Source organism: Protobothrops mucrosquamatus, unplaced genomic scaffold, assembly GCF_001527695.2.
Source record: "Protobothrops mucrosquamatus isolate PMUCROS unplaced genomic scaffold, P.Mucros_1.0 scaffold1153, whole genome shotgun sequence".
NCBI classification, from domain to species: domain Eukaryota; kingdom Metazoa; phylum Chordata; class Lepidosauria; order Squamata; family Viperidae; genus Protobothrops; species Protobothrops mucrosquamatus.
Window position 1 is genome coordinate 32,192 of NW_015387368.1, and position 18,229 is coordinate 50,420.

The 18,229-nt window shown below is 38.6% G+C and overlaps 1 protein-coding gene across 1 annotated transcript in view; it reads right to left on the minus strand.

Annotated features, from left to right (window-relative positions):
- The window catches only part of KLHL2 (kelch like family member 2), a 47,726-nt gene that overhangs the window by 21,052 nt on the left and 8,445 nt on the right, over positions 1–18,229 (minus strand). Inside the window, exons 5-7 of the mRNA XM_015820636.1 lie at positions 6,242–6,404; positions 3,442–3,551; positions 843–959 (exon numbers count right to left, since the gene is read on the minus strand). Coding sequence (XP_015676122.1) covers positions 843–959; positions 3,442–3,551; positions 6,242–6,404 — 390 coding nt within the window. The remainder of the gene's footprint in view (positions 1–842; positions 960–3,441; positions 3,552–6,241; positions 6,405–18,229) is intronic.

The window sequence follows — 18,229 nt, forward strand, 5'->3', positions numbered from 1 at the left end:
ACAAATATGGTTTTTTTTTATTTAGTGGTAATAATAAAAATTACTAGCTTAAATATGAGATAGTAGACATGGAGAGAAAAAAAGAGGAAGTATTAAATGTTGAAATAAGACAAAATTTTGGTTATTAAATTTAGATATTTGAAAATTATTAGAAAATAAGAATATTATATTGTATTATTAACCAGTTGATGTAAGATCTTGGGATGAATTGTGATAAAGGGAACTGGGGTTATTTAAAACTTGGAAACTATAAATATTAAACGTTAAATTTAAATATTAATGGGAAATTAAAAATTGGGAAAAACTTACCAGGACATTGATTGTCTAAAAGATTGAATGTTAAAATGATCAAGATATCTATAAACTAAAAATTATTGATAAATGTTAAAAAGTTATTGGTATTAAATTGGTATAATAAGAATTGCATTAATTCAAATGTGAGACAGTAAATACCAAGGGAAAAAGAGAGGAAATATTTAATGTACTAATTTGTGATCTGTACTAAAGAAATTTGTATGTTATTGAATTATGAACCGACCCAGCCACCACATTGCTTTTCAAATATTTAAATGTAAAACTGGAAAATCAATAAAAAATGTAATAAGAAAAAATAATAATAAAATAAATAAAGTCAATACAGAAATACAAGAGTTACGATAATTTTGACAAAAATGCGGTCAACAATAGTAAAAGTATGAAACAATTAATACAACAATTGAATTGTCTTGTGGTGGGTTGGTTGCAGCAAGTTGGCCTAGACCCTTTGTTATGTTTACCCAATTACACAAGCTTTTATTTTGCAGTATAACAAGACCACGAATGAAATGTCTCAAGTTAATTACCTGGACCAAATATTCTTTTGACAGCAAAGGTAATCGAACATGTTCCATCAGACGTGCCATGAGTTCTTGCCTCACATCTTTGTCATAGTTAACCCAAGCAATCACTGCTTCAAATACCTTGTGTAAAATAAAGACACATCATAAGTTCTGCGTATATCCTATTTTTGCTTTTTTCAGTTCAAATTCCCTTCTAGTAATAAACATTTTTCCACACTAAGAAATACAATTCTTCTTATTGTAAGTAAATATAGAATTGCCTATTGATATTTATTATATTTTTCTAAAAATGTCAATAATATCAGTTTAAAATAGCTTTTCTAACCAAAACATATCTTAATTGCATTTCCATTCAATATCCAATTATTCAGTCTAAATCCTATTTTCGCTTTTTACAATTTTAAATCCCCGTCCATGTTCAAAATATCCCAATCATTTATAATTTCAAAACAAGTTATATTTGGATAACCAAAAGTTTCCCCTATTCAAAATTCTTAACATATTCTTCTTTTTCTTTTTATACCAAGATATGATATTCTGATTACAAATCCTATCTATCTAATTATAATAATACTTCTATTTCTAACAATCTATTCTTAACCATATTCAAACATCAAATTGATAATGTAACATCCCCTCTAACATGTCAAAGCTTCTGTTTCTTTCAGTCTTACTCTAGCTTTCTTCCTTTGCCAACTAACTTTCCAAGTCAGTACATTTGGATAATCAAATAGTTCTTCCTCTATTTTTGTATATATTATTTGAGTCAAGATAATCAATTTCGTTAAGGTATTTTTGGCAGAACCAGCCCGTTGATATTCATTAAACAGCCTCTCTCCTTCTCCAATTCCCCACAGTTCTATTGACAGCTTTCTCTTCCATTCCATCAGCTCTCCTTCCTTATCTTCCAGTACGTTCTGAGACTTTGATTTGTAGAATGTCTGCTCCATTTCCAATATTCTCATTGTGTCTTCTAAGTCTTCATTTATCTAAGTCTGGTCACAGTTTTCTTCCTTCAGATCCTCAATGTTTGTGTCAGCATTTTCTATTTTTCCTTCTGTTTTCTGAGTTGCTGGTTCCTTCTCTGTATTTATTTTCTGGATTTGTAGATTAAAATTAAAAAATTGTTCTTTTATCTCCTTTGTGTTTCTTTTAAACTTATCACGAGCTAAAGCAATTGTTTCTTGTATTGATTTCAATATGGAGAGAATTTATTTCTGTGATTCATCAGTATTTTCTTGGTAATATGGCAAACTGAGGCTTCTGGAGACAAGTGTTAAAGATGGTTTTTCATCATTTAAAGTTAAGTAGGAAACATCCATTTTATATTTTGTAAGTAGTCTTTATGAGTTTATCCTACCAACTAGCCATTCTTAAACCTCCCCTAAGCAGATATAAGTAAAGTTCATTTTTTTCTGTCCAGAGAGAAAAAAAGAACCATTACAAGTTGTTTAATAATCAAGATTTATAATCCAAAGTGTTCCATCATATCCGGCAATAGCATATATGTCTTCTTCAGGAGAATAGATCCACAATACAGTTCTAGAAGTCAGTATTTTTGTTCATAGTTCAGACAGGCCAATTTTAAAATGATATTATTGTCTCTACCACACAGATAAGCAGTCCCAAGCCTGTTCCATTTTCTAAGCTGCAAATCTCAAAAGTTAGAGCATCAAGGCCAGCCAAAGTCTTATCTCACTCTGGGCTTCAAGCCAGGTTGCTTTTAGGAAAAAATAAATTGTAGTGCCGTACATTCACCACTAGATGTCACCAATGCCTTTTTTCAGTTTTTAAAACCAAAACTTATAAGCTTTTCCAGCCTTTTTTTTAAAAAAGGCATAGAAAACACTTTTAGTCTCCAAATTTCCAAGTCATATTTATATATTAGTTCCAAGTTAGTCTTATAGGTTTCTCCTTTTCCCTAGGTAATTAATTTGCTGCTTTCCTAAGGGAATGGGATGGAAGTTCCCTTTCCCTTCTCTTTGGGGGGAGTGCTTTGGGCAGATTTTCAGGAAAAGTTCTCAAATTTATAAAGAGAGGCTTAGATCTCACCCGGTTTCATCCATTTGCTGAAAACTTGCTTAGTAGTGCTTGGTGTCTTCCATTTACAGCAGCTTCTGACTGGCTAAGTGAATGTAGCCAGTCTTTCCCCCCACCAATTTGGAGGGCTTCCTCAGATCAAATGGGAGGGCTGCCACCCCCTGTGATCAAACGAGGGTCCCCTCCTTGCTTGCCACCTCTACAGGGCGGCTTTCGACCCTTTTCAAGGTCCCCCAGTGGGGCGAAGTCAAACACGGAAGACGGACCCCATCTTCCAATGTCTGCCTCACTGCGACGCCATAACTGGAAGCCCCCAAAGTTAGACACTTCTGACCTTACTGGAATTGTTTTGATATTGGAATATTTCTGGTTAAAAAAAAGACACAGCATCTGAGTAATCAGATCAAAAATTTCTGGTAAAAAAAAAGACACAGCATCTGAGTAATCAGATCAAAAAAGAACAGAACCCTCATTTCAAACTCAAATTTTAAACATTAAACAGTCTGCACACCTCTACATGATTACATATCATAATGTCCAAATAAGGAAGATATTACCTTACCTTTTCTTCTGATGCTACTGTTAGTTTGTCACTGGATATTAAGCGGCACACCTGTTCTACACCAAGACTGAGAAATTCCTCACCTAGTACAACCTCAGTAAAGTGCTGTTCTATTTCAAGAAAAAATATATATAAATGTATAGACTGCAGCAACAGAAGCAGCATGAAGAAGGCACTTTATTCTTATAGAGATATAGAATAGTTTTATTTCTAGTTAAATTGCTAGAATATACAGCTCCTGTCTACGTCATGTCTATGAAAGAGTAATGTCATTTAAAATGTGGAAATCTCATTTATAAAGCCAACTGGACTTTGTGTGCAACTACCAACATAATTTCTAAAATAAGGCGACTACATTTGGAAAATAAGACTGACAATAAGATCTTCATTCAGAAACAAGTAATACATAATAAGATTCAAAGACTGAAATCATGGCTGTGACTGGATAAATCCTATTTCATATACAGGGTGTCCCAAAGTCTTAGTGCAGAACTATACTAAGACTTTTAGAACACCCTGTCTATAATTTTTTTTCAGTACATTTGAGCATGTTACAAAGCATGCATAATGTTATATACATCAAGAGCATATATAAACAAATATCACATATATAAACAAATATCAGCAAACGTGATAGATGAACTCTACTATTATTAAATGGTAAGTGGTGTTAACAATTTATCCATGGATGCTGAAGGGTTATGTTTGATGGGTTTGTTTGATTTCTGTAAGCCATTCATAATCACCTGCATGTGGTGGATAGTCATAAAATCATATAAATTTATAAAATAAATGAATAAGGCAACATTATTTGAGAGGCAGTTTGGTCTAGTAGTTAAGGTACCAGGCTAGAAAGCGGGAGATTGTGAGTTCAAGGCCTGCCTTAGTCATGAAAGCCAACTGGGTGACTTTGGGCTAGTCACTCTCTCTTAGCCTAACCCACTTCACAGGGTTGTTCTAGTGGAGAAAATAGGAGAAGGAAGGTGTGTTGGATATGTTTGCCGCCTTGTATTTGTAAAAGTTATTTGTAAAAATAATAAAGGCACAATATAAATAAATAAACATTAGAACACAGGATAGCAAAATAACCATATTCAATTTAAAACATATCTTCTAATTCTGTAAAATCAGACAAGAAATCATACATTACATATGGTGGTGCTTAAAAACTACTTTCTTCAATAAATACTGTAAACTAATTTCAGGATTTGATAAAGAACAGATCATGTTTTAAATCATATTTATGCATAAATATTGAAAATTCAAAAATGTCCACAAGCTTATGAGCACCATTCCTATAGGATGCTAGTTGATGTACAAAGTTTCAAATCATTGTTTAAATAAAGAAAGGGAAGGAGCTTGACAGATATCCAGTGGAAAAGAATTCCATAATTCACCCTATTTCAGGTATTTGGGCATATGTGCCAATAAATATGTAGCTGAAATAGTAGTGCTTGCTTGTTCGTAGGAGATAACAAGAGGAAACATAGTGGAATTCTATGATTTAGGTAAAGATAGCTGGGGACAAACAAATTCTAAGAAGGAAGAACTGAATATGCTGACTATTAGGGAGGAAGCAGAACTCCATGTCGGAAAAAACACTGGGAAGGGAGCATTGCTAATTATCATTCTTGTCTGCACCTTCTAGTTCAAGAAAGTAGGCATCCATGAAGACAGGGGATTGTCTGGGCACCAGCCCAAACATACTTCCCATAATCTGGTTGGGGTTACTTGAGCTGGGCCAGTGCAACCTCCCATTGCTGCAGAACTAGAGGCTTATGTGCCAAATTGCATAGACTAGTGGTGAAAACCTATATTAGAAGAGAATACAGTTGGCTGAGTCTAATTTTTATAAAAATGACTGGAATTGTTATGCAATATTTTCTCAAAGGAAAGACATTAACACCCAATCCATAACTGGAAATATTACTACATGAAGTACTATAGAGCCATGGTGGCACAGTGGTTAGAATGCAGTACTGCAGCTACTTCTGCTGATTGCCGGCTGACAGCAGTTTGGCAGTTCGATTCTCACTAGCTCAAGGTTGACTCAGCCTTTCATCCTTCTGAGGTCGGTAAAATAAGGAGCCAGATTGTTGGGGGCAATATGCTGACTCTGTAAACTGCTTAGAGAGGGCTGCAAAGCATTGTGAAGCAGTATATAAGTCTAAGTGCTATTGCTACTATATGTCTGAACTCACTATTTTTTATCTATAAAATTAACATATGAAATGAAGTGTATTGAAATTGCTTTCCATAAGGTGAACTCCATAGATGCAAGCATACATGCATGGTTAATACAAGGGGAATAATTCTCAACACAGGCCCTTGAAAATACAATGCAGAAGAGAGTTTCTCAGAAATGATAGCTGGCCAGATAAAATTTTAGTTGCACTTGCCATATTATCAATATTATAGCTGAAGTATTCTGGGAAACTGAATTACTGTCTATTGAATTTCCACATTAACAATAATTCCTACTTTATTTTGGCAGATTGAATCCTATTTATTGTATTGCTACATTAATATTTTGAGAAAGGGAAAAAGTGCCAGTTTTCAAAGATTTAATACTGTTTTATTTAAATGTAAAGGTCTATTTCAAACTTGAAATTTAGTTTTTGAAATTCATTCAGCCTCTTGCTAATATCAAATCATAAAACAATTTTTGTTTGTTTACCCTTACAACTTTAATTTCTTCGTTATAATTTACATTCTCTTTCACGTGGGCAATACAGAAAGGCTTCTCCAATGTTAAAAATAGTACCATAATCTTCGTTTTTAGAATTGAAGTAGCACTTGCCTGCATATGTGTTGGCCTTGTTTAGAAGCTCAATGCAGGCATGCATATCAGCAAATGCCTGAATGCCCAAACAGTTGACAGGATGAAGCTGAGTTTCCAGAAAATCACAGCAACTTTTTTTTACATCCTGCAGTTGGAGCAAACTAGCTGCTGGGAGTAGTACCTACAATAACCAAAATTAAAGGAGTCAGTATTATTAGCAAGAAAGGTAAAAAAGGAATTTCTAAGTCTTTAACAGTCTGTAAGGGGTTAATTAATTATATTACTAATAGGCAGGGCTTTTTTTCAGCCGGAACGCGGCGGAACCGCGTTCCGGCACCTTTTTCTGGGCCGGCCGCACCGGAAATAGCCCCTCCCACACCGGAAATAGCCCCTCCCAAATTTTACTTGCATTCCTGTTCTCTAAAGGGGCGGTCCTAGGGTTTGATGAGGGCGTGGCCAGGTTTGAGTTCCGCCACCTTTTCTCCGAGAAAAAAAGCCCTGCTAATAGGCAAATTCTCACTATGCTTCTATCTTAATTCTGTTTTGTACCTTTACCCATCATGGGTAGTGATGAAGAACTGACAGAAAAGGACAGCAGTAACACAGCTGTTTATTTAAATTGTAGGCTGTACTTCGACAAATGAATCTGGACTCAATAGATAGGATATACATAATATCCGTGTATATGTGCTTTGCTTCTCTATACTTTTTTCATTGTAGCGAGCAGGACTCAGTCTAGGGAATTGCTTGTATACCATACTTAAAACTTGTCAAACAAGGTTAGGATACGAAGTCACATTTAAGAGATAGTTCCATATCTTATCTTGTCTGGAAAGATTCATTGTGTAGTGGTTGCAAAAACTGCAATGGTTTGTTTTTTTTGTTTATATTTATTAAACTTACATGCTGCCTATTTCACCTAGAGATGACCCTAGGCAGCTTACAATCATTATTACCTGAGAAACTAGCTCAGGTACACTATCCATTGGACCATCCAACATCTTTCAGACAGGTAGGACTGGCTAACAAAATGTATTCCAATGTGAATGGAATAGAAAATAGCAACTAGGATTTTAAAAAGAGAGCCTTGTAGTCTTCACTACAGTTTGATACATTGGCTCTTTATTATTTCTTTGGCTGCCCCTCTGATAGTCTACAATTTCATACTCATTTTACTTTGTGAATAGCGTAATAGATATATATAAAAAAAGCAACCAGCTATCAAATTTAGCAGTTTTCTCCCCTTAAAACAAACAGCTACCAAATGTCATTTATCTTTGTTCAATATTACTCTAACATTTTATGGCATGATACCCAGTAATGTCACCGTCAGTCTCTTTATTATATTGTATTTGGATCCAATACTGATAAATATGTGATATAACTTACTTATCTAGGGAACAGAACAACTGCAGGATCAGAAATCCCAGCAGATTTATGAAAGATTAACATGGCATAGCATCACATATAACAGAGGTCCCCAACTTTTGGGGCAATAGGGACCGGTTCTGTGGAGAGAGGTTTTTCCGGAGACCGGGGGTTGGGGACCCCTGACATATAAGGCCTTCATAATAATGGAACACTATTATTTGCTTGCATTAACTTAAGACAAACTCAAGAAGTTTTTTTCCTTGTATTAAATTCTTTATGGCTTTCTACTGTCATAAGTATTTCTACGCTTTATTTGAAAATTTGAATGTAACAAAAATTTCTGATTTTAACATAAACTGAGAGAACTTGAGCTAGTTACTAAATCAGATTTCTAATTCATTCTTTCCTACACGACTAGATTAAAAAAAAATCTGTGAGATTTCCATATGTTCATTAAACTGATACAAAAGATGCCGAGATACTTCAAGCAAAAATACTTGTGATTATACTTGTGAATGTCTTTCAAGAACATATGAGTCAACATAAACAGCTGCAATGGTGGGTAGGTGGCAGTAAAGAAAGCTAAAAATACAAAGTGACATCGGTACCACAAAGCAGAAGGCTAATATTTTACATTTTACACCAAAAGGCTATTAACATTCATTTCAGATGTAAATGATTTTAAAACAATTTGTTGCACCTGGAGGATTACTAGAACAGGAAATTTAAGTTATTAACTAAAGTAACATTTGACATTCAAATACAATTTATACATAGTAGGTAGATTTATTTAAAATGCTCGTTGTTCAGCAGCACCGAACAATTATTTACACAAGGATGGGTCAATATTATGTCTGTATTCTGACAGCCATTAAATGTCCTAGTGTCCATAGTAGCATACATACAGAACACTGTTTATTAATGACCCAAACTCCATTTGCATTGGGGGGGATTTAAGTGGTCTGTAGACATTGTCAAAAAGCATCTTTTCCAGTTTACAACTTTTATTAAAAGGCATAAGCTGTTGTGAGCCACAGCTCACAGAGTGGCTAAGCTGATGTAGGATTTACATTCGGATGAGATAAGGGTAAAAGGTGCTACCAGATTTCTTGTTTTTTTTCTTTCCACCATACTAATATTTTGCTCTTCATAAAGTGTCTTCAGACATAGAAACTTTTTAAAACAAACCAGAAAAACTTAGATTACCTGTTTTTTTCTTTCGATATTATTTCAATTCAACTGGAGTCTTTACCATAGAAAATCTAAATTATGAAAAGTAAAGCATACAGTAAAAGGAACTTGGGAATCAATCACATAGGTGCTTTGACATGTTCTCATCTCATCCTGGAACCAAAAAGATCTTCTGTCAAAATAAATTTAGTTGCTTCCACAACATGCTCTTAATATGCATCTACCCCCATTTCAGTCTGTTATTTAGAAGAGACCTACTTATAGATCAGGGGTGTCAAACTGATGGCCCATGGACTGAATGCGTCATGCACAGGCCATGCCCACCCTGGCTCTGCAAAGGCAAAAAACATCGCGCTACATCACGATACATCACATGACGCGATCGAGTTCGATACCCGTGTTATAGATGATCTAAGACAGAGCTGAGATGGAGGTGGTACATCCATTCTTGTGCTCTTTGATTTCTCAGCAGCTTTTGATAACATCAACATCTGGATTGGCTCTAGAGATTGGGAATTGGGGGCATTGTTTTTTGGTACAGCTAATCCTTGACTTACGGCAGAACTGAGACAAGAATTTAAGTCTGTAAGTGGTCTGCATTATTTAGCGCATTGCTTAGCAGTTCTGGTTACTGTCATTAATTATTAGGTGACAGAACTTTCTACCAGCTTCCAGGGTACCCCAGTGAAACAAAATTTGTAAATGCAGGCTGGCATGTAAGTGGCTGCTGACAGCTGCAAGAGGGAATGAAAGTGCACAGGGTGTGGAGAGGGTGTGGGATGACACAAGGGAGGTTCAGGGAAGGTGTGTGAGAGTGTGAGTCTATGGCATGGATTGGGGTGAGTGCATTAGAGATGTGGCATGGGTCAGGGTGCATGCAGAAGAGTGTGAGTGTGTGCGAGAGGCACAGCCTGAGTTGGGGTGGTTATGTGAGATGTGTGTGCTGCAGGTCAGGGATGGAGTGTGAGGTTGTAACAGGGTGTGGTGTAAGTTGGAGATGGTGTGAAAGTGGCCGGTGTAGCATGAGTGCAGAAAGGCCAAAAAATTGTGCCTGGCTGAGGACTTACCCTAGTGACCTGGACCTTTCTTAGGAGCCAGTAGGGAAGGTTGCAAATGGCAATCACATGATCATGGGTTGCTACAACAGGTCATAAGTATGAACCAGTTGCCAAACACCCAGATCACAATCACATGACCATGGAATGCTGGGACACTGGAACTCTGAGGACTGATTGTAACCACCATTTGTTCAGCACCTTGAACAGCCACTGAATAAATGGCCATAAATCAAGGACTATCTGTAATTCTTTTCCTTCCTGCAGGATCAATTCCAGATATTGGCTGCGCAAGGAATGCCTACCTTTGTGGGGTACATTACGGCTTGACACATTTATCTCCACTTTTTAGTATCTACAGGAAATTACTGAATGAGATAATCCACCATTCTTGGGTTCAATATATTAGGACTCCAGTCCAGCTAAGTGAGGCTGTCAAAGCTCTGCCCCAGTGCTTGGAGGCTGTATGACGGGAATTGATTCTGACTGAATCCTACCAAGGTTTGTGGATATTAGGGGCCCCTGGGCGTGGAATGAGGGATCCTTGGTGCTCTCTGAGCTTAATTGTTTTCTTGCAGATGTTTCATTACCCTAACTAGGTAACATCATCAGTACTAGTCAGGAGGGCTGTTTGCTGTCTGTTTATATTCTGGGGTTTTGGCTGTCTGTGTGGATGGGAGCAGTCTTAGGGATTCTTCAGTTGGGCCGTTTACTAATGGCTCTGTGGCAGTTTCTTGATTGGGGTATTGCTTACTTGATTGTTGGTCTGAAGTTGAACTTGGAGTTAATGTACGCTGATCTGAGTGCTGATTGCTGGTGGAGAGGTGCTGGAGTCTTTTTGTTCCTTTTTGGACTGGGTGATAGTCTCTTTTGCATAGTCTATAGATATTGTTAATATCTATGTTTCTATTGAATTTCTAGAAATTCCCTGGCATTTCAGCCCAACCAAAGAATTCCTAAGACTGCCCCCACCCACCCAGACAGGCAAGATACCAGAATATAAACTGACAGCAAACAGCACTCCTTACCAGCATTGATGATGCTACCTAGTTAGGGTAGCGAACGAAACGAAACATCTGCAAGAAAACAAGCAAGCTCAGAGAGCGCCAAGGACCCCTCATTTCAACCTTGAGCTACAAGTATTTTCCTTCATTGGCTTGGAATAATCCATCTTTAGCCTATGATGGGATTGTATTTCCCTATTCAAGGATACTGCACAATATGGGGATCCTCTTGGATTCACACTTCTCCTTAATGGGTAGTAATCATTACTCAATACTACAGTATAATCCAGGTACAGCCCATGGACAGAAACAGACTGCAAGTACAAAATATTACACTGCTCAGTAGAGTTAGAAGTTCCCCTATTATGCAGTAAACAAGAAGTCATAAGGTATCACATTATTTCTGGATTCACTATTAATCTTCCTGAAGCTAACTCTGTGAAAAAAGAAAGCACGAGGAATGGAAAAGCCTTGACTCTATATTTACACATATAATTTTTCACTTTGACTACAGGTAGTCCTCAACTTACAACCACAATTGAGCCTAAAATTTATGTTGTTAAGTGAGAAACTTCTTGAGTTTTGCCCCATTTTACGACTTTTCTTGCCACACTGGTTAAGTGAATCATTGCAGTTGTTAAATTTGTAACACAGTTGTTAAGTGAATCTGGTTTCCCCATTGACTTTGCTTGTCAGAAGGTCGCAAAAAGGGATCACTCGACTCTGGGACACTACAACAGGCATAAATGTGAGTCAATTGTCAAGCATCCAAATTTTATTCATGTGACCGTGGGGATGCTGGAACGGTCGTGTGTGAAAAATGGTCATAAGTCACTTTTTTCAGTGTCACTGTAACTTCGAACAATCACTAAATGAATTGCTGCCCTCTAGTTATGCCAGGATTCCGGCTCCTAGAATGCGTTTGGAATTCTGATAATTGCTATCTTCACATGCCTAGAGATCACCATGGAACAGAAAACTGTTGTATGTTATATTGATACTCTTGAGGGATCAGAAAAAGGTTGAAACAGCATACTGTAGATTAAAACATTTTAAATGGCAATTTAAGAGTTTTGTAGTGAGCGACTGGCAACATCTTTCAGTAAAAGCTTCTGTTATGATTACACTCTACCTTGTTTAGTAGCTTAATGGCCTTTACTAAGCCTAGGCAAAGCATTGAACACTCTCAAAATATGTTAGCATAAGTGAAGGATTCCTTCTTGAAGTGATAAAAGATCCACATCCTCTTGAAGGCTTTCACATCTGCTGCAAATGAAGTCACTATTTGTCAAGCAATGCTTCCACAGGGACTGCCACCAAAACTAAGTAGCTGAGCTTGCCCGAGCATACAGCTAGAAACTGTGCTTTCACTGCAACAGTTAAAGCCAGCCTGTTGTTTGATACAAGTGCCTTAATGTTCCTTGAATCATTAAGACTGCAACTATTGTAATATTTTCACAGTCAGGGCTTTCTGAAGTACCCTTCCAAAATGTTTAACATAGCTCTAATGTTTAGAGTATAAGGTCCGATTGCCCAAAAACTGAGAAGGGTGGTTTACAGGTAGTGATTGGTTACAGTTGGGACTGGAATCACTGTTGGCAAGTGATGTAGTCATAAAGTGCAATGTCACGTGACTGTGCGACTTAGCAATAGCTATTCTGACAGATGCCCTCATTAAGTGAGGACTTCATGTGACCGAGACTTCCCACTTTCTGCCATCTTGTCAGAACCCATTCCTATTTCATTTCTACCTATCCCCTCTGACCCAAAAACAAATCTCACCTTTCCCTGGGTTCTGCCATACTCCCAAGGGGGAGGGGGGATGTGCTTGCGGGGTTATTGCTTTTCCTTCCTCTATTCGCTACAATGTAACCTTTTGCTTCATTTGTTGTGTCCGCTACCCACTACAATGTAACAATTTGCTTCCTGCACTGTATCTCTCTCTGAACTTTCTTCTCCCTAACCTATCAGCTAGGAAAAGAGGGGGAGAAAGAAATACAACCTCCGGAGCCTGGCTTATCTCTCCGTTCCCAAAAGTAGGTGCGAAAGCCGCTTGAACATCACGCTGCAACCAGAGCCGGACTGATGTTATCTCCCCTTTCCCACGATGAATTTAACACCTGGGGATTGGCCGGTTTTGAACCGTCCAGATGAACTGTGGGGTGGGGTTTGCTTGGGGACACTTTAAAGTATCGATCTGTAAGGAATCCCTCAGATCCTGTCTATTATGCCTGCTATCAACTACTCTTAATAAAAGTTCCTGTTGGAAGAAATTGTTTCCAAGAGTTCTGCTTTCTTAAGATGTGGGATTGAAGTGGGTCCTTACACATCTTCTCCATTTACTTTGCTTGTGGGAAGCTTTTGTAGGGAAGGTCACAAACTGTAACCAGGTCTTCCGGAATGGTGCAATGGCTGGAATTCAAATGACCAGGACTTTGTTCAGTGGCATCACAAATCTGAATGGTCCCTGAATGAGTGGTTGTTAAGTGAGGACCACCTGTGGTAAGATTTTAGTAATATTTCATACTTGTAGGGTAGTGGAACTACAGAAGAAATTACATTTCACAGCAATTTTTAATAGGGTCTCATAACAAAGTAGAATTGCAATGTGATTTTAACAACCGTTTTTGTTTCAAGTGCATTTTGTTGATATAATTATGCAACAATTAATCATGTTGAACATAAAGGAACCATAGTTCACTGATTATTTAGCATATGTTTCTTGCAAAGTTTGATCTCTGACAAATTCTATTAACCAGGCAAAAGGAGGATATTGTGGGGTGTCAGCTGCTAGCAAAGTTCCTTCTGCAACCAATACTATACTAAATGAATGGTCTGATTTGATTACAGCTACTTCCCATTTTAGTGCGTGCGGTGGCTCAGCGGTTAAGACACTGGGCTTGATGGCTGGAAAGCTGGTAGCCCAGGTGTGAGACCCGAGTACCACGCAACATGGTGAGTTCCCATCCTTGCCCCAGCTCCTGCCAACCTAGAAATTTGAAAGCATGAAAATGCAAGTAGATAAATAGGTACCACTTTGGTGGGAAGGTAACAGTGCTTCATGATGTCATGCTGGACACATGACCACAGAAATGTCTTTGGACAGCGCTGGCTCAATGACCCTGAAATGGAGATGAGCACCATCCCCTACAGTCAGCAATGACTAGTAGAGTAAAATCCACTAGTCCAATCCTTTTTTACTTCCCATTTTTACCAAAAACAATGAGAGAGGAAGAGAAGGATTCTTTTTTTGTCATTTTTTGTCGTATTTTTGTCTTACAATATTAGATAATACGGTATCAGCAGTAGAGACCTTCAAGCTTCTAGGTTCTATATTAGAAATTCTGTTTTATTATATAGAAATGGTAGCAGAGGATTATTATATAGCCATAAAAATTGGTAGCAGAGGATGGTTACATAGCCATACAGATCAAATAAAGTGTACAGTCACCATGGGCCTTGCTGCTTAATGGTTTCAACTGTCACAGGAAACTCACCTTAGAACACAAAGGAACCACAGTTTATAACTATAGATGCAAACTAACCACTGCCGTTTACTGGCTGAATAATTTTGTAGTACAAAATACATTCTAACATGTATTCCAACATTCTACAATCTCCCAGGACTTGAAATGGACACCTAACATTAAAACCATCATTAAAAAGGCACAGCAAAGAATGTTCTACTTGCGTCAACTTAAAAGCTCAGACTGCCCAAGGAGTTGCTGATACAATTCTACAAAGGACTTATTGACTCTGTCATTTGCACTTCTACAACTGTCTGGTTTGGTACAGCAACCACACAGGACAGATAGAGATTTCAATGGATAGTTAGGACTGCAACAACAACAACTGCAACCAGCCTGACTTCAATACTTCACGAGCCAGAAAGACAGCTAAGGAAATATCTATGGACCCCTCACATCCTGAACATAAACTGTTTCAATTTCTCCCCTCAGGATGCCACTATAGGGCATTGCATGCCAAAACAACTAGACACAAAGACAGTTTTCCCCCATGCCATCACTCTGCTAAACACCTAATTCCCACAGACCTGTCTTATGCTCAAGCATATTTACCCATGTGGTAGAGCTGTATTACTATTATCCTTCTCATCTTTCCTATTACCTTCTCCTTTTGGCATCTTATATCACTTTGTTGTTTGTATCTACACTGAGAGCTTATGCACCAGAAATAAGTGTCTAATCACACTTGGCCAATAAAGAATAAATAATATTTAGTTTATGAGACAATGTCAAACCTCAGTAAACTCCTACATTGGAAACCATCTACATGGTTTGCATTCCAAATAACATCTACTTATCTCATCTAATGTAAAATAAAAACATTCCAAAAATCATTAAAATTTTGCAATATTTGAACTTCAGTGACAACTTTTCTTCAAGGACACTCAAGCCATCCATCAACAGCACTTGAGATATCTAATTGCTGACAAGTTCTGGAATTACCAGAAGCTCAATAGACAGAATACATGCAGAGTGATCAAAGTTCTGAAAAAGATCTTGTTTTGGTATCTATTGTCATGAAAGCATATGGCAAAAGGTTAAGCCCAAATTACTAGGCTGTTTATCACTCCCTCCAATTGGAATAGTATTAAAAAGTTAACATAAGGTTTTTTCCTTTATATTTTACTACAATATGCATTGTGCTTTTGATTTTTAAACTGGTGGTAATTGTGAAATTTTGCAACATATTATTTCTTCAAGACTAAAACTATTGTTTTATTTGATCAACAATTAACTTTTTCCTGCAAGTCCTTGTGTTGTGAAGATCTTGATACATTTCATTTTAAACTGCTGCTAAATAATATAGCATTATAAAATTTTACTTGAGTTCTACCGTTCACTTGTACATTTTTCTCTGTAATTATAATTGTCCTTGTATGAACATATTTAATAAGCATCTTAAAGATCCAGCTATTAATTTACTTTCCTGAATATATATAGCTTGACAGTTCTCACAGAGGCTGTGGAAGACAACACCCTCTACTGTGTTGATTTTAACAAACTATGATACACTGAACAATATTTGGAATATGCATTTTATATCCCTTTACTTTGATTCTATGGGAACAAGGATTTGAATGAGAAAGACTGCTTAATCACATACATCATCTAAGACAGAGATACACTGAGGTTCCATCGTTGTATTGGGTGTGGCTTTCAAAAGGTGTTAACAGCTAATTTTAATGTGATAAAAATGTTATTTTTAAATCTGTAATTGGAGACTACTCACAAAGTAAATTTCAAATGAACCTAAATTACATTTTGTTTTTGCCTGTTACCACTTACAAGTTTTTCAACGGTAGGACATAGCTATCAAAGGCCAAGTATAGCCCTCAGTCTAGAAAAATTATGCAGCCTAGTCATAGATTTTATTGTCTTAGTTCTTGACAACTCCTAAAAAGATTAACTATTACTTAAAATGTGAACTTTTTGCCCCTTGATTGCTTAACCAACACGGTTGTGTCCAACCCATTCTTTAAATTAAATCTGTCTAGCAACTTAAGTATTTTCTATGGGTTACGGTTAGGGTGGACTCATTATTAAGGACATACTTTTCTACAGTCAGTTAAATTTATAACCTTTGGGGCCCAATGGTAAAAGAAAAAAACAGGCACAGCATTATATTTCTTCTGGTTTCACAAAGGATGCACAAATATGCACATAAATGTGCCGGTAGTTTACTATATTTATTTACTATAATATAAAATGTGCCCACTTTTTCACTAGGAAATTCTGTTATTATAGATATAGGTATACTGTGTTTCTCCGAAAGTAAGCCCTCTCCCAAAAGCAAGCTCCAGCTGATTTTGGGGGGATGGGCCTAATATAAGCCCTCCCTCCAAAAGTAAGCCCTACCTAAGAGCCTGCACAGATGGACGGCCGCCAATTCTGGCACGAGGTAAGGGGGGGAGCTGCCAGTGCCTCTGCGATGAGGCAAAGTCGATGGGGGAAAGGAATCTGTTTGCCGCCAGCTGCGGCCATTTGACGCCTCGCGCATCGTGCCCAATGCCGCTGACATGAGGCCTGGCGGACCAGTCGGGGCGTGTGTACTTCCTGTCCCAGGCCAGCCCCTGCAGCCCCAGGGCGGCCGTGCTGGGCAGTGGTGGGAAGGATGCTAAGATGGGGGCAGCCAGGCTGACACTCCTCTGGCCGGAGCAGGGGGCCTTTGCCCTGGGGAGGCCACCTTCCTGGCCGGCCCCGCCTGAGAGGTGAGTAGGACCAAAGTGGCAGGTGGAGCACCGGAGCCTTGGGGAGGGAGGGTGCTGAAGCGAGTGAGCATCCTGCCATCAGAACCCATGCCGCCTGCCCCTTTCCCATGGAGCTGGAGAGCTTGCCGCACCGCCACCCAGATGCTCTCACTTCCCCTAGGAATTGCATTTCTTTGCTTACCTGACTTCTAGCCCCGTCCTGTTTCTCCTTTGCGATCCTCTGCTGCCACGTGAAAGGAAACAAAAGCAGTTTGTGGAGAAAAAAAAGTCAAACAATTCCAACTTCTCGCGAAAAAAAATAATCTGGCGAAGTTGGAATTGATTGACCTCCCCCCCCCACAGACTTCTCTTATTTCCCTGCACATGGAGGATCGTGAAGGAGAAACAGGACAGGGCTGGAAGTCGGGTAAGCAAAGAAATGCAATTCCTAGGGGAAGTGAGGGCATCTAGGTGGTGGTGTGGCAAGCTTTCCAGCTCCATGGGGAAGGGGCAGCCAGCATGGGACTGATGGCAGGACACCTGCTTGCTTCAGCACCCTCCCTCCCTGAAGCTCCAGCACTCCATCTTCCGCTTTGGTCTTGGGCTGCTGCCTACCTGCTCACCTCTCAGGCGGGTCCAGCCATGCCAGGAAGGTGGTCTCCCCAGATCCCCAGGGCAAAGGCCCCCCACTCCAGCCAGAGGAGCATCGGTCTGGCCTTGGCGCTCTTCCCACCGCCCAGCATAGGCACCCCAGGGCTGCAGGGGCTGGCCTGGCATGGGAAAGGCATGCGCCCCGCTTGCACTGGTACTTGGTCCGCCACCATGCTCTTACCACCGCATTGTGTCTCCACCCCATGCGCAGGCCCCACCCCACTCCCGCACGCTCACAGCCTGCTAGTACCGGCAAAAAGTAAGTCCTACCCAAAAGTAAGTCCTAGTGCTTACTTCAGAGCCCACAGTAGTATTTAGTCTGAAATGAAAATATATTAAGATGTATTCTTCAAACAATAGATTTTCAATGGTTTCCAACCCTACCCCTTTCTGTCCATTTGCTTGATGCAATGAAGAGTACTTTGTCAAGGACTGTACAACTCAGCAGATCTTTTTAAAATGCTAGCACATGCAAGATGCTCATTGTTTTGTGTTACAACAGGGCAAGAAGACCACAGAA